The sequence below is a fragment of the Triplophysa dalaica genome, chromosome 20 (genome assembly GCF_015846415.1).
Source record: "Triplophysa dalaica isolate WHDGS20190420 chromosome 20, ASM1584641v1, whole genome shotgun sequence".
Taxonomy (NCBI): domain Eukaryota; kingdom Metazoa; phylum Chordata; class Actinopteri; order Cypriniformes; family Nemacheilidae; genus Triplophysa; species Triplophysa dalaica.
In genome coordinates this window covers 15,707,178-15,734,440 of record NC_079561.1, presented here as the reverse complement: position 1 = coordinate 15,734,440, position 27,263 = coordinate 15,707,178, and the positions used below count along the sequence as shown (strand labels likewise).

The 27,263-nt window shown below is 40.0% G+C and overlaps 1 protein-coding gene across 2 annotated transcripts in view; it reads right to left on the bottom strand.

Annotated features, from left to right (window-relative positions):
• rarga (retinoic acid receptor gamma a) overlaps window positions 1-22,947 on the bottom strand; it is a 42,674-nt gene extending 19,727 nt beyond the window's left edge. Inside the window, exons 1-2 of one of the 2 annotated variants that reach the window (XM_056732543.1) lie at window positions 22,760-22,947; window positions 11,768-12,072 (exon numbers count right to left, since the gene is read on the bottom strand). In XM_056732543.1, coding sequence (XP_056588521.1) covers window positions 11,768-11,936 — 169 coding nt within the window. In that variant the 5' untranslated portion in view covers window positions 11,937-12,072; window positions 22,760-22,947. Of the gene's footprint in view, window positions 1-614; window positions 1,231-11,767; window positions 12,073-22,759 lie in introns of those variants that run through there. The other variant, XM_056732544.1, reaches the window with a different exon arrangement.
• Window positions 22,948-27,263: the final 4,316 nt, after the last annotated feature.

Sequence of the window (27,263 nt, the reverse complement as noted above, 5' to 3'; positions counted from 1 at the left end):
CTATTTATGTCTGTCACGTTGATTTCCAGAATTTCCAATTCTGACACACGCTTAAAAAATGCCCCTCATTTTTTTCTGCATGCTTTTATGCCTGTTTGATGCTGTTGTGTGGGCCAAGCCATGGCAGGCATGCTGGGATAGCAGAGCTGTCAGGCACAATTGTGAAGTGAGGAAGACAAATGCAATATGCATGACTGAAATTATAGCACAGTGTCAGGTTCCCCCCACCCACCTTTGCCTCTCTCCCTCTTTCTCAAACACTCTCTCTTTCATCTTTTCTACTCACATTACTTACTTTCTGTTTAACTTTTCATCATCTGATAAGGTCAAAAATCAGGTTACCCACACTGCTGGCAAAACCAGATTCTGCGCTTGACAATCGTGGAAAACAATCAAATCGAGCAGCACAGTCTCTCTCTCTTTTCCCATCTCTAAAAACACAAACACAGCATGGTGCATGCATAGAAGCACCTTAAAGGCTCTAGCTAATGGCTAGTTTGACACGAGGGTCCTTTTCCTGTGGTCAGTCTAAAGACCGGAGGCCTTTAGTTTGTGAGCCGCAGTGGAGTGACAGAGTGACAGAATGAGTGAGACAAACACAAACAAACACTTACACCGCACGCTTGCCGTCCCCGTCCAGGCAAATGGGTCCAGTCCAGCATAGAAGGGGCTCGCCTTTCGAAGCATGCAGGCGCCCCGGTTGGTGACATCGTAGAGTTGGCGGGTACCCATGCCCAGAGCCTCCATACAGTCAAACATATTGTCCACCTCCGACGAAAAAACTATCGCTTCTGTTCCTGCTTCTCGATACCGTGCTGTCTCACGTCACGTCAGAAAAATCCCCAACAACAACACCCGCAGCTACGACGGCACTAAATCCCCCCGGCTGGAATTCCTTTACTCTGGATGTACGTGCCGGCTGATCCTGCTGTTTTGCACTCTTAAGCGTTTCCTCTTTCGCTCTATGTTTTTCTCCATGTGACTGTGTCTCTCTTTCACGCTGCTTGTTTCTGCTTTCCTTCGTGGCTGTTCGCAGGCTGGCTAGGCAGCGTCTGTGCTCGGGGTGAGCTGCTCCTAGCGTGCTGTAACAGACCTAAATAACAGGCACACACAACACTCCACGGCTCTCAGACACAGCGGAGCAAACCAACTGTCTCGGCTCTGCGCACCCAGAGGGGGGTGGAGAGAGAGAGTGTGTGATGGGGGGGTGAGAGACAGAGGGTGGAGAGAAATAGAGAGGGCCGCAGGGAGGGGCCACAGTGTGTGTTTGTGTGCAAGCTTGATCTGTTTAGAGGACAAACTTTTATTTGATTCGCGCTGGCCTCATTTTTGTGATTCATATTTCAGCGCTGCACACAAACACACAGTCTCTCTGCGATTCAGCACCTCCCCCTTGTCTTGCAGTAAATATGAGAACACCGCCCCCCACCTCCACCAACCCATCCCTCAGCGCCGTCTCTAATCATAACCACATTAAAGTCCAGAGCGAGCGAGCAAGAGAGAGAGAGAGAGCATTGTGCAAGCAGCAGATGCCAGGGCAAAATTCACCCTTTTGTCTCCTCAAAAACAGGGTAAATGACTGATGGTCACTGCTGTCTATAGCTCATTAAGTATGTGGCGAATATTCAAAGCCCCCTCTGGCCCTCATAGAAGAGAAACTTTTATTCGGTTCACAGGGAGAGTCTAAGAGCTGGAGGACGCCAGGCAGGAGACCAACAGGAAGATGAACTTGGAATGGAATGTCACGGCTTGCCTTCAGACATGCAATGTAGAAATGATGGATTTGACACCCTTCCCGTGGACCTTAGCGAGAGTAGATGTATTATTTAACTTGACGTGAATGAACGCTGGTCTGTGAGCGATAGACGTACAGTTTATTTAATGCGTTGTACTGTTGTGTACATTACAGTTGATTGTCCGACTGACAAAAATGTCTTCCAGAGAACCAGAAAAAAGCTGGAGAACATGAACTGGATGTGAACAAGGCCGGGAGGAATATTTCAGTATTTCACTGAATTCGGGGGAATTCTGCAGCATTCTGTAGAGGGATTTAAATATGCTAATTTGTGTTAATGAGAGCACTCCATTTTTATTGGCTGACAGCATATTCAAATTTGTCAAAATAACAAGTAAATAAACACAGGAATGAGAAGCATTCCAACTCTGTAATTCTGCAGATTGCGACAGAGCTGGAAAGATTTTGCACAATGGCCATGGCCCTTAAAATGATAGTTCACACAAATGTATTGTAAAGATTTATTTACCCTCATGCCATTCAAAACCTGTTTGACTCTGTCGAACACAAAAGATCTTCTGAGAAATGTCTCACTGGTTTTGTGTCCATATAATGGAAGTCAATGAGGGCAAATGTTTTTTGGTTACCAACATTCTTTAAAATATATTTTATAAAAGACGTCAAACAGGTCTGGAATGACATGAGGATGAGTAATTGATGAAAGATTTTCCGTTTTTAAGTGAACTATCCCTTTAAGACAGTACAACTTATTAAACTGACTGAAGTTGCACATCTGAAAAACTGAAATCCATCACTTTTTTGGTAAAAAGTAAACAAAAATCAGTTCAATCAAAACGTCAAAAGAAATATGTTCCAGAAGTTACAATCAGCACCATTGAAAATGGTTTCAGTAGCTAATTCAACTTTCAAATACAAGTTTACTCCAGACACCCACTTTCACTCGTGCCCGAAATTACGCCCCCAACCCCCAATAAATCTACCACATATACCTCCACCACACACAGGCAATCAGCGACTACATGACCAGGAAAAAAAGTCCACAAAATAAATAGCACTGCCAGTTTCAGTGCCAATGGCTTTCAATGAGTGAACAGCTGGGGAGTGGATGGAGCCATACCAGGGTTCAAGTCAAGCAAACAGCTGAACACAATGCTAAGAGCAACAGTGGTGCCTGCGGCCCGGCCATGTCTCATCCATCTTCGGCACACCCCCTCCTCGACCAACCCCCCCACCCCCGTCAACTTACTGCTAGTGGTACGGTCCAGCCGCCTAAGAAAAGACACCACTTCCTGTCAATCTGCGCTGCTGGTCGGGTTCTCTATAAACACACACTGCCCTCCCTTACAAACACGCTCTCAATCACCCACTCTCTTGTGTTCTGCTTTTTATTCTCCCAAACCCCCTTCTCTTTTTCACACTTGCGGAGAAACGAAACGCCGTTCTCAGAGCACGTCAGGGCTTGCGCTGTGAATGGCATTCATTAAGCTGTTTATTGATCTTGTGGCTCTTGACTTTGTTATGGTTCTCATTTATTTTCTTTAGGCACCCCTCATGGTCACCGAGCGGCAAAGGAAAGAGAGAGAGAGAGAATGATTGGGGGAGATACAGCTCTTTAATAGCCCTTTTGTATGAGTAGACAGTAAAGTACATCAATTGTGATGCTGCGGTACCGCATGTAATTGTTGCGTCATGAAAGAAGAAAGAGACAAAAGAATGAACAAAAGAAATGATCAAATGCATAATAGTTGACAGAGGAAGCTTAAGCTCCTTTTGAAGTTTAAACTCCTAGTTCAATTTTAAACTTTCAATGTAACTTAATGTTGAAAGTCTAATCTTAATTCTACACATATGCATTCTTATTTTGACGCATGATGCAAAATTATTGTGATCAGCAAATACTTTTCTGACACTTTTTGAAATCTCTTCTCAGCACTTACACTTCTGCTCTAATTGTAATACTTCTCTGGTTTACTCCTGAAATGTGGTATTGTGGTATTGCTGATACCGTAATGAAAAATACAGTAAAACAACATACATATTTGTTTGTCTTCCTTTGCAATTTTATTTGAGCATCGTATAACAAAAACATTTCAGTCCCACATACTTTCATTGTGAAACAAAAAATACTTTTCTAACCAACTTTTCTTCTCTCCTGCTGAAAATCTTTTGTTAGAAACTGTTCTGTGCTTTCTGGAAAAAAAGACTTGACTTGGATATCTAATCCAACTTCATAGTGCTGACCCAAGTTCCTCCTCCCACTCCCCTTCCCCAGCCAAGGAGGTTGAACTCCAGAAGAAATCCCCACTGGGCCACTAACTTTCCCCCAACTTATCCTGTTCTCCCTCCCTTTATTTCCCTCTCTCTCTGGAGCTCAAGCTATTCTCCATCACTCTCCACTATCTCTGCCCCACTCCCTCCTTTTCCTTCTGTTTTTAAAGTTACACTCGTTCACCCTGCTGTAACTTTTAAACCACACAGAAACATCTTTAAAGTTTTGTTTTCACCGTCATAAAGGTCTGGGTAACTCTCTCTCTCTCTCTCTCTCTCTCTCTCTCTCTCTCTCTCTCTCTCTCCCTCTCCCTCCTTCCTCTCATGTGACAAAACTCAAATGACAACAGACCCAGAACTGCTGGATATCCATCTCACTTAGCTGGCTCAATGTCATCTTTACTTTCCAGGCCAGACGAGCCGCACCAGATAAGTCGATCTCAGTCGAGCTGTAGAATCAGGTTTAACGGCTGCGTGACTCACTGATGTTGACCTGAGATAGCAGACACTTTGCATTAAAATATATTAAACAGGACTTGCTGCACTGTTTTGCCTGTGTGTGGCCTCATAGAAAAGACAAATTACGTAACTCAAATATTTCTTCAAGACAGCAATATAAATAAATGATTAAACAGACCCTCGTAGCATCAAATACCACGATGGTTGTCAATCAAAAGTCATTTCTTACCACATTATTGTGAGACCAAAATCTGATAATCAGTCCACATTCGTTTATAAGCTCAATACTGAACGTCAACAACCGTGTATTTTTTATTTATTTATTTTATTCTTTATTTATCTTTAATACTTAAAAGGAACATAACTGAGAGCTCCAAAACATTGTCTAAGCTATAAAAGAGCAACCTTTGACCTACAACAGTTGTCCTGTCTATTTATTAAGATGAAACATTTGAGACAAAGTTAAAAAAGCTTAATACTCAAATGAGACATAATTGAGAACTCCTGAATGTCTCCTGAGCAATGAAAGTGCAACCTTTCCGAACAAAAAAGTTTTATTGTTTTGATTTATTGAGGTTTTTGGATCAGTGTATGAGCTCATATAGCACAGGATGTTTGTGCATATGTTGAGTGTAAGCAAAAGGTTTCTGGTTGTGCGTGTGTGCAGACAAATTGCCATTGATGACAGAGACACAGAACACCACTTCATTTCAGCTCTGTCTGCAGACACACATCTCAGATTACTAAAACTAGTCCTTGTAGCTCCATCAGGAAACAATCAGACGTCAACACAAACACACAATGAAACACACACCTTCGGTACACACAACCACTATAGTATTCAGTGATGTTATATACAAAAGTACCCTACAGAAGGTTATTTGAATTATTTGAAAAACATAAAAGATCAGAAGGATAACACTTTACATTACGTTGTTTTTGTTAATATTAGTTTATAGATTAATGTTAATTTGAGTAGTTACTGATATATTTTCAAAATCAAATGCTGTACCTGTTATCATTAGTTCATGCAAAATGAACTTGCATGAATGTTTTTATTGACATTAACTAACATTTACAAAGATGAATAAATGCTGGAAAAACTAGTAAGTTTATGTTAGCTAATGCATATAGCATGTTAACAAATACAACCTTTTTGCAAAGAGTTACAAAAAGATTTTATATATTTAATCCAAAAATGATATTTTAAGTATGTAAAAGCTAATATACCATCAGGTGGTTGTTTTGTAAAATAACCCCAGACAGGGTGATACACAGCAGAGGGGTCTGGTATCACCCTGAAAGGGTTTATTTAATGATAACACAATCGAACAATCAGAAGCAAGTATTCCAAAGAGCAGTTTAGTACTTTTGAACACATTAGAATTTTATTTTTAGCTTAAAAGTAAATACATGTATCACTCATTAATAATAGTTAAATTAAATTATTGTAATGCACCTTTCTGACACTCATGAGCTCATACACAGATCTAAAAAACTACCAGAGCAGTGCATGCTTAATAAATCAAAACAATACAATTTCATTGTTCGGGCTAGTTTACCCTTTCATTAATAATGCTATAGATGATGTTAAGGGGTACTTGAGCTTCACTGATTGGACATTGGGGGTAACTAAGACAAGAAACACTGCTGTGCAACATTCGATCTCAACATCACATCCTTTGCAGAATTATGCATGTTTCAACACATTGACACATTCCAGAGTTCCCTGAGTATGGGTCTCAAATGACCGATAGTGGCCATAAACACCGGTTTCAAATCTCGAAAAAGTCCACGCTCGCTCGTACATTCATCAGAGTGTCCACCTCCAGCGAAATCATACATATGTTTTGCACTGAAAAGACATGTAATCTTATCTTGACATCTTACTCGTACACAATACATCTCCATGAGAGTCTGGTCGTGTCACTAAAAAAAAAACGAAGGGGTTGAAAAGAGAGACACGCTGTTCCAGTCCTCCTTGTGGTCTGTACCGCACATAAATGAAACAGTGGAACGTTTCACAATTTTATCAAAATTGGCCATCTGTCAAACCAGCCTTCGCTGCATCTGTGACTGTTTTCTCTCTCTTTCTGTCTCTCCCTCAGCTGGTGTAATATGATCTTGCTTTCTTAGTATTCTCATGACTTTTAACATGAGTTATTCAAAACTAGGAACAAACACACCCCTTCTCCCTCTATAAAGAAGCTCCTCCCACAACCGTTCGCCATGGTACGATTCTCATACTGCACGTGCATAGTTCTGCCAGTCAGAAACAGTGAAGCTCCACCCCCTCTCAACGCCAGCTCTTTATCTTTATTTGTCATCATGCTAAAATGCCAGAACACTCTAACTTTCAATATCAACCCACTCACAGCCTCTTGTCACACTCTGTCTCTCACCTCCGCTTTACCCGTCTCTCTGGAACGGTGGGATCAGGAAAGGAAATCCACACAGAAGAGGAGGAAAACAGAAGGGTTACAGGGGAGGAAAGTAATCCACAGGATTTTAAGGATTGAGGCGCTAGAGCTGAGATTCCATTTGTGAACAATTTGCAAAATTCCCAAACTGAGCTCATAATAACCTAGCAAAGAGAAATTCACTTCTGGCTGTCTCTCGCTCTCTCTCGAACCATCTCAGAAAACAACATACAAACGTGGGAGTCAGTTGTGGGCAAAATATTAGCAATGACTTTATGAATTACATTTTACAAAAAGGAATAAAGTCTTGGGTTGGATATGCGATTACAGCAAATACAGACATTTAATGGTGAGATGGTGGTCTAGTGGGTTAAACCACTGAACTGGTAAATCAAAGGTTGCTGGTTCGATCCCAGCAGCCACCACCAGTGTGTCCTTGAGCAAGACACTTTACTCCATGTTGCTCCAGGGGGATTGTCCCTGAAATAAGTGCACTGTAAGTCGCTTTGGATAAAAGCGTCTGCCAAATGACTAAATTAAATTAAATTATAAATTATAATGCCCAATGAACTCAAGTGAATATTGGTATTGACTAACTAACATTAACAGAGATTAATAAATGCTACAAAAATTATTTTGTTTATTGTAAGTTCTTGTTAGCTAATGTTAACAAATTCAATCGTATTGTAAAGAGTTACAAACAATGTACCGCAGCATTCAGTAAACAGTAGACATCTTTATGAAATGCTAAATTTAACTAATTTAAGTTTTATTATTTAAAAAAATATGTGTCCAAATATACAAAAATGTAATCTAAATCACTTATAAAGCCTATTTTATTGAACTTGAAAATGTACGTGCTTTAAAGTAATTGTCACTTAAATGGTTCATATGAGCATTCGCTTTTAGATAGAATCTTTTGTTCCGACACTTCAATTTTTGCAATTTTTTATAAATGCATGGGCAACTTATAACATACCAAAGACACAGAAAAACACATATCCGCACCATTTGACCCCATTAACATTTTGAAAATATGAAAATTAAATCCAATAAAATAGTGATTACATTTATTGAAAAATATTAAAATACATATTTTTTTTATATATTTAAAAAAAAGTTATTTGAGTCAAAAACAAAACTTGCGATATTGTGATGATAAGTGGTGAAAATTCAGCTGGCAGAAATAAGCCAAATTAGGTAGATGCCAACATGGACATGATATGAATCTTTAAAAACATACGCAAAATGCTGAAACATATCAGACAACATTAAATACAGGGTCTCCACCATGCCCAAAAGCAGGGCTAGATGACAGTCACATCTGATGAATCATCATCACCCATCACGGCCAAACTCATCTGATTCCTGCTGAATGCCTTTGTGTAAACAATCACACAACAAAGACAATAAACCGGCTCACAGTGAGAATCTTAAGTGCCTCTGATAACTGACCCATCCACCAGAATTGGGTGAGTTACTCCTGAAGGTGAAGAGTGAAGAACTAAAGAGATGCCTGGCAGAAATGCTGAGATGGAGATGAAAGACAATGACATCTTTGAGGAAACAAAGAACTGTTCCAGACATATGCATAGGCATAGGCTCTATTTTCATAGGCTCTATTTTCAATTTCCCTCACATAAAAGCACACAGATTGCGCAGGAATAATCCTTTTTCTGTGAATATTTTTTTATGCCGCAGACCCATATTAACCTTTACGTTTCTTTCAACAATCCGTTCATCTATATCAATCACAACACAATGTTGTATTTTAACATTGCTCTGGGCTTTTAAATCACAGTTTGTAATACGCCATGAGATGCCAAATCTGGTCTCAATTACATAACAGTGCACGTATGTTGAGTCTCATGTTGCTGGATGTGCACACATTTATATGTGTGTGACTATACTGATTCATTCCTGTGGGGGCAGTGAACGACAAAATGTTTGCCTCTTTCTGGAGGACAAGCTAGAACAAGTGTGCTGTTCTCTTTCACACAATACAAGTGCCTTTACACAACAGTGCGGCCCCAGTCACAACAATATAGGCTAATGCTTATGTGCAGCAGGAGAGAGAGAGAGACATAGAAGGACTATTAGACCAGAGCCACACGGTTTCAGTCTGGTTGAAGGAAATGACCAAACAGCCTTTCAAAACATTCCGATTGGCTGCTCAGAGCTCGACGGCCTCCTCCTCTGATTGGTAAAAGGCTTCATGAGCGTTTCGGGGCTCAGGCGAGATGCTATCCGAGGGTAAGTACTGGTAATGGGCTTTCAACTCTTTGTTTGAATGGCTATGATAATGACAGGGATCAACTGATAACGGCTTCTGCACGCCCGGCATGTAAGACAACTAGACGGAGCCTCGAAAACAGTGACCGGAGGCCTTACACGTACAGCTGCTCCACACGCTAAACGTAAAACCAGCAGCAGAAGTGCTTTGAGTAGCACAGAGGTACTTATATTGATCTATGAAAAACAATTTCTGTCTGTTTATCTACCTATATAAATGTCTGTCTACCTGTGTGTTTGTCTGTCTATCTATTTGTCTGTCTGCCAATGTACTTTTCTATCAGTCTGTGTTTATCCATCTGTCTGTCTGTCTACCTATATACCTGTCTGCCTGCCTATCTGTCTGTGTACATTCATCTACTTGTCTGTCTATTTATCTGCCTATATGTCTGTCTATTTGCCTGTCTGTCTGTCTGTCTATCTATCAGTTTGTCCGTCTATAAAAAACATTTAAATCATGTCTATCTGTCAGTCTGTGTGTGTGTACGTGTGTCTGTCTGTGTGTCTGTCTGTCCATTTACCTATCTATATGCCTGTATTTCTGGCTGCCTGCCTCCCTATCTATCTATGATAAAACTAGTTTTATCTCGACTGTCTGTCAGCCTTTATATCTTTCTGTCTAGCTATCTGTCTGTCTGTATACAAAACGATTTCTATCTGCCTGTCTGTCTATCTACCTATATACCTGTCTGTCTGCTTGCCTATCTATGGGTCTGTCTGTCTGTCTATGTCTGTTTGTCTGTCTGTCTATGTCTTTTGGTGTTGCTGTCTTTCTATTTATCTAGAATGTTGAACAGGTACTGTATTTCTAAAAGCTCTGTGCCAGCTGCACTGTTGTGGGAAGTACTTGAACCTGTCCGTGCTTGAACACACCTAACAAAAGTGAGCAAAATCACGACAGTCTTTACTAGGAAATTACACACATCGGTCTAGAGAAGCATGTAGCAAATACACCAGCACACATATACATAAAGGGTCTTCGGTATGCTGGGTCTTTATGAACTGGGGATTTCTGCAGTCTAGCCAACAGACAGCTCCGACAACAAAGAAAAGGCCTGTTAAACCAACTCCTGCTAAAACAGCACTGGGCAGATGCTGGTCTGTTTCTGATTTCCCTCTGCTCAAAACGGGGATGAGAATGACCCATTAAAACAATTTGTGACATGCCTGTCTGAAAAGAATGTCAAACACCATCCCCAAAAGCTAATTAGGGCCTCTGTGGTCTCGAGTCTCACCCAATTCCTGACATTGCTTAAGGTCTGATGCGCCTTTTGGATAGGCAACATATAAAGTGGGGAAGAAACTGTTTTGCAGTTTGCAAACAAGTTTCTGTGGCTATAAAAAAAGATGTGAAAATTAAAGCCATAGCCCAGTGTGCTCATTAACATTAGTTATTACGAAAAGTGTTTTTCCACAAAAGTGCCCTCGATTCTGGCTGTCTGTATATGCAAGCTCAAGTGTCTTTCTAATTTTCATAAGCTGCGTAAAGAAAAAGGTTTTTTTATTGTGTATCCGTCAATGTGTGTTTTCACAGCAGGGTGTGTTCTTGGATTTCTGCGGACTAGGACGTCATCCCCAGGTGCTTCCATCACCCTCCCTCTTTTCTCTCTTTCTGTAAATACCTATTGGATTAGTTGGGCAGCTACAGGGAGGGGGGATACTGATTGACATCTATGAGGTTTGAGTTTTGTTCAGGCTTGCAGAGGACGGAAAAAGGAACACCAGGAGGGGAGAGAAGTGTATTTGTGTATGTGTGTTTGAGGAACGGAGGATTCAGAGTCTGCTTCGCTGTTGCCATTCAAACCCATTACAGATTTTCCCCTCAGGATTTGAGATAAGATCTCAGATGTCTGCGGCAAACCTTTTCCCTGAAGCTAACATGCTAACCAAAGAAGTCTTCAGCCTTTCAGCACATATTTTCGCAACACATTCTGGATGTAAACTGCAACCGAATACAGTACTATAAAAATATAATTAGTTGTAATGAAAACGGCTAAAAATCTAAATGCACTGTTTTTTCCAGAGTCTGATTTTCTCTTTTATGCCATCAATTGATTTTCTATTCTGTCAGTCACTGTAGAAAAATATAAAGCAGCGCCCCCTGTGGCACATTCTATTTGCAAGTCAGGCTAGCTGGCAAAAAAGTTCAAAGAGTTCAAAAGAGTTTCATGGCCCTACTGTTAATGCTCCTTAATGAACACTATATGAATAGAAAGACAGCTGAAACAGTCTCCTTTTTTCACCCATTCACAACTAAACAGACAAACAACCATGCACATGCTTCTAGCTCTTTCTGTAAAACCATATTACAATGTTAAGATAGAGGCTTCTAATAACTAGATCTATCTTTCAACAATGAAATATAAGATTTTTGTCCTGTTATCTGGCCAAAATGTTTACTATAAAATAGGGATAAAATAATTATTTTCAAGGCGAAAACTAGAAATGGTAAGGTCATGTGATAATATGTCAGCATACTCAGAATCAACTATTTTGTTTCACATATTACTTTTGAAATTAGTATGTGAAACATAAATATTTGGTTTATACAAAATTCAGGTACAATACTCACACAGCGCAGCCATTTCTTTGGGAAGATCCGCCCCGAAGCGGCCAAACAGGCTACTATTGGTCAGCAGGTCGAAAGGGGGGTGACTCCGCATGGTGTTAAAGGCGAAAGGGTAGACAGCAGGGGGGAAGCCCGTCATGTGACCCACCTGCCGTTCCCGGTTGGTTGCCATGGCGATAATCAGTTGCCAAAAGCTGGCCAGGCTGGTTAAGTGCTCCTGTGGCGTACCTGACAATGTTGGCAAACTGCTCAGGATTTCACCTCAGCCACAACTCAGGGTTAGGATGTAGTTGTCCAACAGGATCAACCTATTCATTAAAAAAATTATGAATTTCAGTTTAGTACACACAATATATAAACAGTAAGTGTAACATTTATCGAATTGTCTGTTCTGTAGTATAACATATGAATTATGGAAATTCAAATCAAATCACTTTGTCACATTACTATCAATTATATGTAAAGTAAAGTGAAAACTATATTCAGTATATATATATATATATAGATATTTTTGATATAAGATTATCAACAACATATTTTATACATACATACAGTATCTATATATATATATAGATGCGGAAGAAAATTTGAAGATTATTTCAACTAAATTTTTCTGTATTTACTATTTATAGGTTTTTGTTTAGGTGAAATAATCATACTAATACTAACAATATTTCTCCCAAATTTAAATAGAGAAATGGAGAAAACGTTTTTCATACTGCACTGTTTGCACAAATCCAGCTATTAGAATTGACAAGGGACTCACAGACTGCACAAACATTGTAAATACAGAGAGGACAGATAAAAAAGAAAACGGAAAATTAAAGCGGTTAGGAAAAAGTTAGGCTGGGGAAGGAGAAAGAAATATAAAGAGAGCAAGAGAGAGAGAGCTCTGGTCTCCTCCAATTTGAAAAGTGTCCAGACATTTGTGGTGTTTCCAGACTATTCCATATGAATTAAATCACCGAAACTCCACAAGAAAGAGCCTCTCTGTTTGTGCTGCCAGTCTCTCGTCACTGCATGGCTTTACTCTCTCTCCCCACAGACCTGAGGCCCTGACTCGGGCTCCACTGTAGAAGACAACAGTGAAACGAAAAGACTTGGCGGATTGTTTGTCAAAATAATTCAGCATGTTTCTATTGGTGTTCAATCTCTTGCTTTCATTACCTTTCTGTTTTACTTTCCATCAACGACACGGTCAGAAATGAGTTCACCCATATTGTTGGTGAAACCGGAGACTGTACAATCATGGAAAAGTACATTCAAACCTCATTCTATGCCTGAGAGGCCTCAAGTACATCTCCTTTGCACACAGACATGAAAGATCTTTCATTAACGCAGTGGTTTTCTTACATAATGATATTATACCCTAAACTTAACTCTTACAGAAATGTCATATTTTTAGATATAAAGCAAAACATACAGTGCATAAGGAAAGTATTCACAGCGCTTCACCTTGTTCCACATTTTGTTACCATACAGTCTTATTCCATAATTAATTAAATTCAAAATTTTCCTCAAAATTCAACAAAAAATACCTCATAAAGACAAAATGAAAGAAATTTGTTTGAAATCTTAGCAAATTTAGTAAAAATGAAAAACGAAAAAAAGCACATGTACATAAGTTTTCACAGCCTTTGGCATGACACTAAGAATTGAGCTCTGGTGCATCCTGTTTCCACTGATCTTCCTTGAGATGTTTCTACAACTTGATTGGAGTCCACCTGTGGTAAATTCAGTTGATTGGACATGATTTGGAAAGGCACACACCTGTCTATACAAGGTCCCACAGCTAACAGTGCATGTCAGAGCACTAATCAAGCCATGAAGTCAAAGGAATTGTGTGTAGACCTCAGAGACAAGATTGTATCGAGGTACAGATCTGAGGAAGGGTACAGAACAATTTCTGCAGTATTGAAGGTTCCAATGAGCACCTTGGCCTCCATCACCCGTAAATGGAATAAGTTTGGAACCACCAGGACACTTCCTACAGCTGGCCGCTCGGCCAAACTGAGAGATCGGGGGAGAAGGGCCTAAGTAACGGAGGTGACCAAGAACCCGATGGTCACTCTGACAGAGCTCCAGCATGTCTCTGTGGAGAGAGGAGAACCTTCCAGAAGAACAACCATCTCTGCAGCACTCCACAAATCAGACCTTTATTAGCAGAGTGGCCAGACGGAAGCCACTCCTCAGTAAAACGCACATGACAGCCCGCCTGGAGTTTGCCAAAAGGCACCTAAAGGACTCTCAGACCATGAGAAACAAAATTCTCTGGACTGATGAAACAAAGATTGAATGTCAGGTCTGTAGGAAACCAGGTACCGCTCATCACCCGGCCAATCACATCTCTACAGTGAAGCATGGTGGTGGCAGCATCATGCTGATGGGATGTCTTTGTGGCAGGAACTGGTAGACTAGTCAGGATAGAGGGAAAGATGAATGCTGCAATGTACAGAGACATCCTCGATGAAAATCTGCTCTAGAGCGCTCTGGACCTCAGACTGGGGCAAAGGTTCATCTTCCAACAGGACAATGACCCACAGTATACAGCCAAGATAACAAAGGAGTGGCTACAGGACAACTCTGTGAATGTCCTCGAGTGGCCCAGCCAGAGCCCAGACTTGAACCCGATTGAACATCTCTGGAGAAATCTGAAAATGGCTGTGCACCGACGCTCCCCATCCAACCTGATGGAGCTTGAGAGGTCCTGCAAAGAAGAATGGGAGAAAATGCCCAAAAATAGTTGTGACAAGCTTGTAGCATCATACTCAAAAAGACTTAAGGCTGTAATTGGTGCCAAAGGTCCTTAAACAAAGTATTGAGCAAAGGCTGTGAATACATATATACATGTGCTTTTTTCGTTTTTTTTTTTTTTCAATTCAAACAAACTTCTTTCATGTTGTCATCATGGGGTATTGTTTGTAGAATTTTGAGGAAAATAATGAATTTAATCCCTTTTGGAATAAGGCTGTAACATAAAATAATATGGGAAAAGTGAATCGCTGTGAATACTTTCCGGATGCACTGTAATTCGAACAGTTTATGAGCCTTTGAAATAGGGCTGTCACAATTATCACAAAACCAACTTATTGCAATTATTTCAGATAACCGCAACTATTGTAAATCATTAGAAAACAAGGGTGATCCTGTTACGTTCAAATGACATTTCTTCGTCATTTGAGTTGTATCAGATTTGTATTTTTTGTTCATGAGTTTTTTATTAAAGTGAATTCAGATTTTCCGTGTCTACACAGCAGACGACTTCATCCTCATATCTCAGTTTTTTTCTGTTAAGACAGAATTTTCTCTTAAGTTTACACTGTAGGGAATGTTACTAGTTATTTACAGAATTTTCACATTTCTTAATGTCTCTATATATTATTCATTGAACAATTTAATTTAAATTCTTTGAAATAATTGTCAAAGCCTTTACACAGACAATTAATCGCCATAATTGCAATTACTTAATAGACAATTGATCATCAACCAAATTTCATTATCATGTTATGAAATTTAAAAAAAAAAAAAAGTGAGGAACACATTAAATGTATGCTATTCAAGTTTTATGCCCTGTTGGTGAAAAAGTAAAAAAAAATGCACAAACCATGTGCATGTTCTACGTTCAATAAGTGCTTTAATAAGAGAAGTAGTCTTCGTCCTCACTTGCATGTTGGTCTGTCCCCTTCAATTGATTTTTTCACTCCCCCTCTGGTGATTTTATGAGTGGGTGGTGCCGCCTGCTTGTTTTTTTTAATGTGGTTTTCGAGAAATGAAGTGAGCCAAAGAATTCTGCGCTTTTTGGAAAAGCAAGGGAAAAATCCTGCTTGTAACCTCGGGATAGACACAGATTCAATGACAGAGTATGGGCACTGGGGGGCACTATGGGGGTGGCTCTTTAGCCAGGAAAAAGCTTTAGCTTTCCAAAACACACATTCGTACAGCTTCTTTCTCACTGTGGAAAAAAACTCGCACCTGAACACATAGCCGCAGTCTCTCCATAACAAACACACAGAGCTCTACAGTAATAAGGCATACGTGTGTCATGTTAAAAGAGAATGTTTTATAAGAATCTAATGCGAAAACATCCATTAAAACACGCCAAAGCAAATATTGTTTCTCTCCCCAATGTGCCCTGTTCTTCTATGGTTCCAGTATACACACATCTGTCGGACACACACAGCCTTCCCAGCCACCCTCTGGTTTTGTTTCTTCAGCAGAGCCAGTTAATTACAGCCTACTGCTGCAGGCAGCTTCAAAACCACTACTAATTTAGAGTTCCATTACAGTAAACTCTTCCACATGTGCATCCAAGCTAGTGTGGCCACGTCGTGCTATGCCGATAGGCACACGCCCATAGCCAGCCACAACAACGCCTTGCCATCTCCCCCACCCCTTCTCCGTGTCTGGTTTTCATCTGCTTCTATATGCCCTCGAACCCATCCCTGCCTAAAAAGCCCCCTCCTCTAACCCCCTCCCGCTTCAACTCTCTCCATGACCCCTCAAAACTGTTCCATATGTAACAGATATCATTTAGAGCTCACCGTTCAAACCACACACTGCTTTAACGCGTTCGCCCTGGAGACAAGGCATCGCAGAATAAATTCTTCGCAATGCAATAGAGGAGAACCTACTCTGCGAAAGTCACGATTCGCTAAAACCCTTATTTTGGACTAAAAGAAACTGTAATCACGTTTTCCTCGCGTATCAGTCAATGCTGTATATTCACCTAGCGTGATACCAGAATTAATTTAATTTGAAATGCTTAGTTTGCACTGTGATTCACACAAGGCATTAAATAAAATAACATTATATGGTAAATGATAAGATAAGAAATAAGATAATATGATCAGATAAGATGGGAAAAAGTGCATCAACTAAAACAAAACTGAATGGAAGAGATAGACCCTTTTAAAAACATACAGAGCGTTAAGTCTTCTGAACTCTTGACTCTTTACCGGTAGTAAGAACGTCGACAAACAAAAGAAGGCAGACACTGGGAACAAAACAGAAAACAAAGGAGAGAAGCGGGACAATGAATACAGAAAAACATCAAAATCACACCCAAAAGACTTTTAGAGGGAGAGAAACAAAGAGCAGAAAAATATGAAGGAAAAAAGCAAGCAGGAGAAAATCGAAAACTCATGCAGCCGTTTGAAACGGGGGAACCGACTGAAAAGGGATCTATGTGTTCCTAGAATTTTCCCAAACACAATAATGAATTAATAAAACGCTTGGCACCCGTGCACTTTCATGAGTCACATCGGCAAAGAGGTTTACAGAGTATGTTCTGCTTTTATGGCAGGCAAGCTGTGCATAAAATGAGCTCATTTTAGGACCCTCGCCCTCTCTCTCTGGCAAGGGCCCCTGGGGCACACACACACATATGTTTAAGTATATACACACACGTTCTCCCATGACTGCTATTCGCTGGTTGACCCTCACACACATTTTTTTTAAACTCCCCTATAGGCTAATGTTGCCCACATGTTGCTGGCAGCCTGGGGGATGAGGGTGGGGGTTTGTGGGCAACAGTGGGCACCCACCGCAGGCCCAGCTTTAGCGGGGCTTAGAAGAACAGGCTGGGACTTTCCAAAACCCTGATTTCACCACCGTTTCTCCTCACAGAACAAGCACATCAATAAGCAGAGCATGCTGTGGCCTATAAGACACTGAGAAAGAATGATTGAGCGAGACGGCGAGAGACAGAAAGGAGAGAGAAAATGCTCCTGGCATGGTTGGGTGATGCGCCGTGTATCTATGACAGAATCGGCTATGTGTAATTCATAAGGCTGATGACAATTCTCTCCTCTCTGGGCGGAAGAATGGTCAATTTCACTCAATTGCAGATCAGAATGCATCACATTGTTGAAAAAACGAACTGTGAAATCACCTACGCAAACGAAAAGTTTAAAAACGCGAGGAGGCATTAACCGCTGAAACCGATGGCGACTTTTTTTCCCATTGAGTCTAGCTACAACGGCAAACCGTTCTTTCAACAGAGCTGTGATAGATTTGGGATGGTACAGCGGTTTGATTTCATTTCCTGCCTGCGCTCTGGATATTTCCACTCCTCCGTTCTAAGCTCAGAACGGTGCGTGAACGGTGCGTAACTTTGCCTTTAAAGCTACTATAACTTTCCTCATTAGCCCATCAATCAGCAACAGATCGACACATCCGACCGTGTGCCCTCGAGCGTTCCCCCCGAACGACGGAGGATCTGTATTGGACTGCAAATGAAGGCCTTTAAAGTTTGGCCACAACCATGGGGAGTATGGATTCAGATCAGACGTCTTGTGGGTGAGGGCTCTGGAATCTTCGAAATGAGGTATCAGATTCAAATGCTCCGTTCTTGAAAAAGACCAATTGAAAATTTAGTGATCACTCCCATGTTTTTTGTGTCGTTCATTATTCCCTATATATAACTTCCTAGTTCCTACGAACATCATTGGTGACTCCTTAGACAAAATGATAAATGCTCTTTCTTTTGCAAGTCCCTTTGGATAAAAGCATTTACTAAATGGATGAATGTAAACTACATCCAAGAATCCAACTTTCAATTAAGTCAGTCAACTATTCAGAATTCCATTGAAACCAACTTTTAGACAATGATGCTACAAGTGCCAAGGTTAAATGTCTGAATCCCAAACCATTAATGCACAATACAATGTTCACTGTAACTTGAATGCGAGTCACTTTGAAAGGACCGTCTACCACATACATAAATGTTAGTTAGCTTAACGCAAAAAAGGCCTTCCATTTCCAAACCATACGGCATTGGTTCAAAAACACTAAAGACACAAAACCCACATCTGATAATTAAAAAAAGAAATCCGCTCATGGTTTACATACTTTTGGAGAAACAAATAATTGTCATATCCTGCATAAAATATCCCCACATGTATCCGAGGGATGTTTACGCTCAAAACTTTGATGGCTGAACCAATTTGTCTTCTTGTTATGCATGGGAGACATTACAAAAAGAAATTGTTGAAATCATAACAGTGCTTTGCGCAATAACCTTGAATGAGTTCTGTGTGAATTCAATTGAAGAAAGATGTTTGAAGGCGAGACATATTGTGTGGAAAGTCTGGAAGGAACCTCCGGGTGTTGTAGAGGTCACATGGTCAAGTGGAGGGTCAAAAAAATCCTACTGGAGGTTCAAAGGTAAGACATCATTAACACTCCAATACACAAATCAAAAATATCTTTCTCATGCTTCTTTTGACTCTTATTTTTATTTACGACTTAACTTGCATGTTACTAAACCCACGCGATTACACGGGACGTTTGTCACAGCGTTGTCAAGCGTTATTATTAATAAACGATAATCAAATGTAGCCTTGCCAAAATGGACCGCTTCAAAGTTAAACAAAGGGTATCATTGTCATCATGCAGTTGTTGCTGAGAAAGCCCTTCATAAACCTTTTTATTGTGAGAGATGAAACCGACACGTTTGAATTCCTCTGCTTTCTTATTAAGAGTGATAGATGATCTTTCACATCGGAGTCACATATCCCATCAATTAAAGCTCGTCTGACACAGAGTCTTTCCTGGCAGCCGACAAACATTCATCACACCCAATCACAGAACAACACTGACAACACTATAATATCCGTCATCAAGCTATTTAGTTATATCATTCAACCACACACACCCCCCCCCCCACCCCAAGGTTAATTGAAAGAATCAAAAATGAAAATCAATTGCGAAATAACCAGTGGCTTTGACAAGGACTCATTTCAGAGCCAAACTAAGGGTTAAAAGTTACTTCTCACATGATAGTTAGTTTTAATGCGAGATGATTAAATCAAGTAAAAAAGTATTTCATTTGGATTCAGTTATTACGCCACAAGTCAGAACGCTTTTGCCGGAGACACCTGTTATTAATGTCCTTCTCAGGTAATCAAATTACATGTGGGTGTTGGATAGGCATTTTTTTTTTTTTTTTTTCAACAAGCATTTTAGATTTTTAGTTTTATCTTATGTACGTGCCTGACCTCCGTTCTGTGTTTGGTCATAATAATTTTTTATTTTAAATTAATTTATTTTAATATTTTACTGTAGATCAATTGTATCGAATAAAATTAAAACTCCTCAACAGTTATTGATTCCTTAAGGAGGTCTATCGGAAGTTAAGTTTGGACCACATGACATTTATGTTGTTTTTGCAAAAAACATCTTTACAGTACAAAAAAAATCAGGCCTTAAATGTAGTTATGTAGCTCAGTGGTAAGAGCATTGCGATAACAACGCAAGGTTGTGGGTTCAATCCCAGGGGATTGCACATACCAAAGTATAAATGTATAGATTAATGCAATGTAAATCGCTTTGGATAAAAGCATCTGCCAAATGCATAAATGTAAAACATTCTAGTGACTGGTCACCTTACTTTTCCGATTACCTTAATTTGCCGATTATCTTAATTTTCAATTGGCAACAGATTGTCCCTTAAATTTACAAAACGTTAACTGAGCCAATGAAAAATTTAGATGTCACCAGTCACTAGACAATTTTAAGTTGTTTTTTTACAGTGCAATATTTGATCTGTTGATGTATAGATGGATGGATCTTAACACCAGGTGTAACCGTTCAGAGGAAAAGAAGAGTGAAATGGAAACAGTGATGGAATAGATTCAGATGACAAAATGACACATCAGTTATGACGGTTTTGTTCCATCCTGTAATGTGGACAAGCTGAGCACATGCACACAGAAAAAGATAAACAACAAAAGATAAAAACAGAACACTTGTGTAAAACATGTCGACAGAAAGAGAATAACCACGGCCGGCAAGCGTGTTTATGATCGCAGTATTTCTCTAAGGGATACAAGGTTAACTAATTGGTTAAGATCAGATCAGAGCATTAACATGATTGTGGCAGTTGCGGTTTATTACATAGAGTAATCAGACAAGGAATCTGATTTATAAAAACAAATGAGATGGCCGTTGAGCTTAACTAGCTATTTCAGATGAACACAGTTTATTTAATCAGTCCAATAGAAGGTAATAGATGGGCCTCATTACAGTAGCCCTGGAAAAGGAAAGCATTTATGAGTATAACCACATACATAGCACAGACACATTAATAGAAAGAAGCTGTGACACACACACACACACACAGGGACTTCTACAAGGAGTTTTGGGATATGCTTTCACACACATAGCTCAACACAAAGTATTTTATACACCCGTAGTTAAAGGACACATCCCTGCACACCTGCAAAAATATACAAGGGAATCTGATGGTTTCCTTCATAATTACAGAGTACAGAACAGTTGAACCCCCCTCCAAAGATCCCCCATAAAAAACCTGTTCAGCCCCTCCGTGCTACTTATGTTCTACTGCTCCCCAAAATTCCAAAGAAAAAGTCACGAGTCAAACTCTTGGATTTATGATTCCAGGAGATGAGACAGCTAGGGGGACACCGGCAGACAGCAAGGTGGTCGAGCCATACAAGTGTCTTCGTAAAAAGATAATATAAAATAATGCTATGCCGCAACCTAAAACTCAAAAATTAGGGAAAACACAAAATAGATTAAAGGGGACTATATTTAGTATACAAAATTCTACAGTAAGTGAAACATGTTGCTAATAACCGTTGTATAAAAATATCCAGCAGGTAATGTTGTAAATCTAAAACTTGAATAAGGGTCGGGACATAACGTAGTGTGGGATGAAGGCACACTTCACTATCATGCAAAAGGGAAAATATACTCAAGGACATAATGACAGCAGTTTATCCAAACATACAAACATTTTAAGACGCTCCCGTATTCCATTACAGTGATTGTACTGCTGAGAACAGATTCCACAGTCCTGCTGGAGTCAGAACGGGAGTCTTGGTTGTGGTGAAACGTGAATATCTGGTTTGACAATGGGTTGTTTTTCCTTGTCTCTGGTTCTTTTGTGCGAGTTCATGTAAACTCATGTATCTGATCTCTCAGACATAAACAGATCACAACAAAAAAAGGGCTAGCCCATTCCTTTCTCGTTTAAAAAAAGGTGCATACATTGGTTTGGGGATTTGAATGTAATGCGTACACAGCTAATACCATTTTATTTTTAGTCCATATTTGTCTGCCCCGAATTTGTGTTTGGATGCGTGAGCTATAATGTTCTGACACAACTTCAAAATGGCATAAATAATTTGCAGCCAGCTGACACACGATCACTGGCTACAAACTTGCGAAAAATGTTTTAGCTTGTGAATTCACACATAAAACAATGACGCAAAAGAGAGAAAAACCTTTCAAACCACAGACCAAATCATTAAATCACAGCGAAAATCACAGCCAGAGAACAGGTGCTACGTGCAGTTCCAGTTACTGTACTTAATTTGAACCATTAGGTCATATAAGAGAAAATATGTAGCGTAAAGTTAAAGTGACTGTACTGTAAATGGCAATAGGTTTACCTGAGCTGACCTGAAAGACTACTTTCATTGATGTAACCCAATGTATACTCATTACATAAATAATTATTACATTTTTAAACTAGAATATACCAGTTTATTCAGATGTTGCCACTTTAAACACATGTTTTCAGTTAACTGGCAAAATATTCGGACTGTGCAAAGGATGCTTGTGAAAACCAGAGGCAGTGGGCTACGCAACAGAAACTAATCTCAGAATAAAACGCATACTTGTAATTCACATTGCTAGGAATATTTAAAACTTCGACCTGTCAGAAAAGTGTTCTACACATGTCAGGGTATATTCTATCAGGTAACGGTGTGCACAAGGACTAAAAACGTCACTTTGGTCATCGCGGATACAGAAAGACCATTTACACCGAAGTAAATGAAAACACGAACCCAGAGCGCAGGCGCGACAATTAGATTTAAACAAATCGATTAAAGTTTTGACCTCAATACGATCGATCGCCGTATCTGTTTTTTTGTTTTAAATTACTGGGGCCTCTCCCCCTGGATTTAAGGCAGATTGAAGTGTAAACAACTGAAGTGTTGAATGGATTTGAGCGAAAGTTACACTCACCCGCTTGGACCGAGATCCGCGAGAAAGATTCAAGGAGTCGCGAGGAGAAAAGACGCACGCTTTCTGCGTTCATCAGAGCCCCTTTTACGCTATACCGTCGTTTCTTTCACTCTTCTTCCTTTTCTCTGCCTCTCCAGCTCCCTTTCCCTTCCTCTCTCTCTCTTCTTTTCGTCTCTTAGAAATAATTATGCGCTCTGATTCATGAACCCTGTCTGGGTCACGTGACTCCACCCTTCAAATATACAGCACATTTTTCACAAGCCACAAAATGCCTAGAGGGATGAAACAGAGGCACGGAAAGCTTAAATTTCTGTTTTTAATTCTGTGCCTCGTTCTCTCTCTCCTCAATCTCTCTCTCTCGCTCTCTCTCTCTCTCTCTCACCTCGTCAGCTCTGTCCTTCTCTTCTTGTCTCTGTATTCACACAGTGACATGCGTTAAGTAGCAAATATAGAACTCGTTTTCAAAGAGCTGAATACAATTTGCGTGTTTCAAGGAGAAATATGCGTTACAAAAACCTACGAGTGTGTAATACACACTGTGTATAGATTTGCTATTCATTGTAATTATTCATATTCTCTAAAAGAGATCAATCCTGAAGGAATATGCAAATATCTAAAAGTTTCTTTCTTTGTGAGGATGTGTCAGCCTATGTTTCACAGTGTATGAATACATAACAGTACAGTGTGCAGTATGTGTTTTTGTACAGTTATGCGCTGGCTTGTTTGTGGTTCTGGGCGTTTGCTCTTCCTAAAGCTTTCGTTATTCACTGGCTTTGGTAAAAAAAACATAAACCTAAAAGTGAAGACACACCTTTACCGGCTCCCCTCTGACGGTGCTATCTCAGAGTCACTTAGTTGGTACATCAGGTTCGCCACTGGGTCTGGATGAGAGTTAAAAAAACAATGAAAACTAATTAAATCAAAAGGAGCACAGTGGCACTAAGTTATATGCACAGTATGATTATAGTCTAATGTCTTAACAGGTTAGTTCCAAATGAAACAAGTTCAAACACACAGCTTACTGAAGTCCCATTCAGGTTGTATTGACTACCCATAGGTAATAAAAAATAAGTTATTCTCATGAGAAAAGAGAAAGTAGTAGTAGTTTTTGAATAGATATCTCAAGGCAGCAAGTACACATTAATGTTGGGTCAAAAAAAAAAAACTTAAAGATTTTGCATTAAAAAAATCAAGAGACATCCTTATTTGACATTACATTTAAATGTATTCATTTGGCAGACGCTTTTATCCAAAGCGACTTACAAGTAGTAGAGCACACAAACATTTTGTCAACACGCTGTACTGAAGCACATTTCAGGTATGTGTAGCACAGAATGCCTCAGTTGGGCTGGCATTAGATCTCAATACAAGTCAACAGGAAGTGGTTTGTGGTGCCACACACATAACCCTAGATCATATTATGAAAACATGCTAATTGTCTGTCCAAAGCTCCAAGCTACATATATTTCAAATATTGCTCTTTTGGACTAAATCTACTTTTATAGGGCTGAGAGCTATATTCATGTGTTATTCATTTCGTATTCAGTCATTACAGCACACAATTTCAAATAAGATTACAGAACATAATGTCATTCACTGTATGTGTGTGTCTGAGTGAGTAGGTGTCTGTATGTCAGTAGCAGCAGACAGGTCAGAGGTCAGCAGTGTTTGTGTTTCATTGTCAGTGAAGTGTGTTGGGGGTTGAGATTTATGATCTCTGTGTTGGGAAACTGCAGAGTGGAAGTTAATGAAGACAGATCAGACCTCTATCTTCCTCTCTCTCACTCTCTCTCCTTCCTTCTCTTTCCTCCCCTCTCTCACGCAGTCTCTCACTCTCTTCCTCTTTGCTATTTTCTTTTACACTAAAGACTGTAGTGTCTCTCGTTCTCCCAAAACATTTCACTTCCAAAAATATTCACATTTATACAAGAAAAGTCTCTTTCTCGCAGCCCCGCCGATCCCCCTCCCCTTTCACCCCTAATGTTTTTTTCATCACAACAATTTCATTTGTCACACTTTGCTATGACATCATAAGTCATACTAAGGGCCGCTGACATCATCCATTATCTCCCTTTGTCTTTTTTTCACCCATTTTTAACTTTCATACATGACATGCTTTTTCCCTGTATTAATTCTCACAAGTGTATGTATGAATTAATGTAAGAAGAAAAGGCAAAAACAGAGCAGAGAGAGAGAGAGAGGCTGGTGGCCACGGTAGGTTTTAATCAGCAACAAGATGTCTGTAATGAGATCACTATTTCCTTGCATGCAGATTGATGTCATGTGAAGTTTTGTGATACAGTGAGACGTGCAGAGCGGAAGGCGGACATGTGGATACACACACCTCTCATTCACACACGACACACAACAGACATACAGACATACACAAACACGCACGCCTACATAAAGTCACATACGTAAACACGTAGTCACGCACACACAGAAAGCATACGTCTTGGCCTTCAAAGTTTAAAGCACGGCCCGGTCGATGAAAGGCTCATTCATTCAGCATGGCAAACCGTACACATTTGGACTCCAACTGACATGAAGAAATAACATACACTGGGAAAAACAACAAGGAGGGTGTATCTGGAAATAGCTGGAAGAAAGGGTCTAGTTATGATGTAGATTCTTCACATGAACGTTAATTTGCACAAAGCCACTTGTCGTATTTTATCTGTGGTTGCAGGCGTGTACTTATTTTCGTATGTTTATGCGTGTTTGTCAGAGAAGGGAAGGTCGGAGCAGAGCGTCCAAACAGAGTGCCAAAAACCCTCATGCAAATGAGCACACTGCCTACCCTCCAACATATGTGTTCAATGAGAGGTGAATGGCCCTCCTGTCTATACTTCCCTCACAATCAGCCATGATGTCACAGTGAACCCTCTCTGAACCGACCTCTTTGTCAAAAAACCTCTCTTCTTATTTTCCACCTTTTCCTATTCCACTCACCATGCTGCCTCCAAGTCCAAATTCTTTTGGTAAAGCCGCATTTTTACTTTCTTCTTTTCACCCCCCACCCCAACACGCTCTCCCTCTATCTTCCTCTCTCATTCTCTCTACCTCTCTCTCTCTCTCTCTCTCTCTCTGTGAGGCGCATTATGTGCCTGGCTGTCTCGCTCTAATTAAATCAGCACAAGTAAAGCCCACTGCCAAAAGTACCAGGATGTTCTGATTAAGACAGACTTTGTTTAAGAAGTGGCCTTTCTAAAATTGTTCACAGGGTACGGAAAGAAAGTTTAGGTGGAAAAAAGTATGGATAGAAAGTCAGCAGAAGTCAGGGAAGAAAGTTACTTAAAGACAGGGAGTTAGAAAGAGAGGGAATGCTGTGAGAGGAAGAAGAAGGGTTGGTGGGGGCAGCGGGAGAAGCTGTCTGTTTCACATATGGAAGCAATTCTGTAATTGCAGCAAAGCTTTGTGCTCAGAAGGAAAGGTCTCCTCAATGCTTTCGCCTCACCAAATAAACCTACCATTGTGTCCAAATGGCATATGTTCTAACACCATTAAAAACAGCATGTGACACTACGCCATTATATAATTGAATGGGTATCAAAGTAGAGTGACTCTTGGAACTCTGGAATGGCAAAATAGCTAAAGTGGCACATGATGTACTTTTAAAATGCTACAAATTGTGAAAAGAGGGTCTCCATAATGCAACTGAAACTAAGTTTTAGAATGTTTTTACATTGTTTCTGAACTTTCCACCGCTAGATCTACTCCACCAGTGCCTTTCGCTGGGAGCTCGGTATAAACTTGTTAAATTGCTCATCAGCCTTAGAGAATCTGGCACGACTTCACATGGACAATCTTTCAATAAAGGAGTGATAGAGTTCGAGCTGGTAAGTGTTGGTGGGCAGGAGGGAGAAACAGATAGATTACAGACACTGATGGCTGTCTGCCTAGCCCGAGGCACAAGGTGTTTCTACAGTGAGCGTGTTGGGAACAGGCCCCATTCAGTTCCCAAACACTCCACTCTGCCTCTGTAATTATAAGCGTGCCATGTCATAACATGTTCCTCGGTGCTTGAGTTGCCCACAGTTATGGGTTCATAGCTGCAGAACAGAGCTCCAAATTTGACACAGCCAATTAACCCTGGCAACTGTCAAAACAGCACAGAAACAGGGTTTATGTAAGGCGCCGCATTCTGTTCGAATTATTTCTATCTGGTGCAAAATGTATCATTTCAATCAACGTGTCAAGAGTACAAGTTGTAATCACGCTTTGTTATGGTTTCACAAAAAAATGAAATCGAGCATGAAAGTGCATGTCTTGGAGGAGGTAGGCTACCTCTAATGTGGCTATGTACAACTCGAGATCATTTGTTACTTTATAGACGTAAACAACGCTGGTGCAGACGAACCTCAAAATACAACCAATAGAACATTTATAAACAAACCAAAATGTTAAAATATTTCAGATTTAATTATTAATGTAAGATAAAAAAGTACAATATTAAATAAATTAAAATCATAACCGGTTGTGCTTCTGAACCAGTGTTTACATC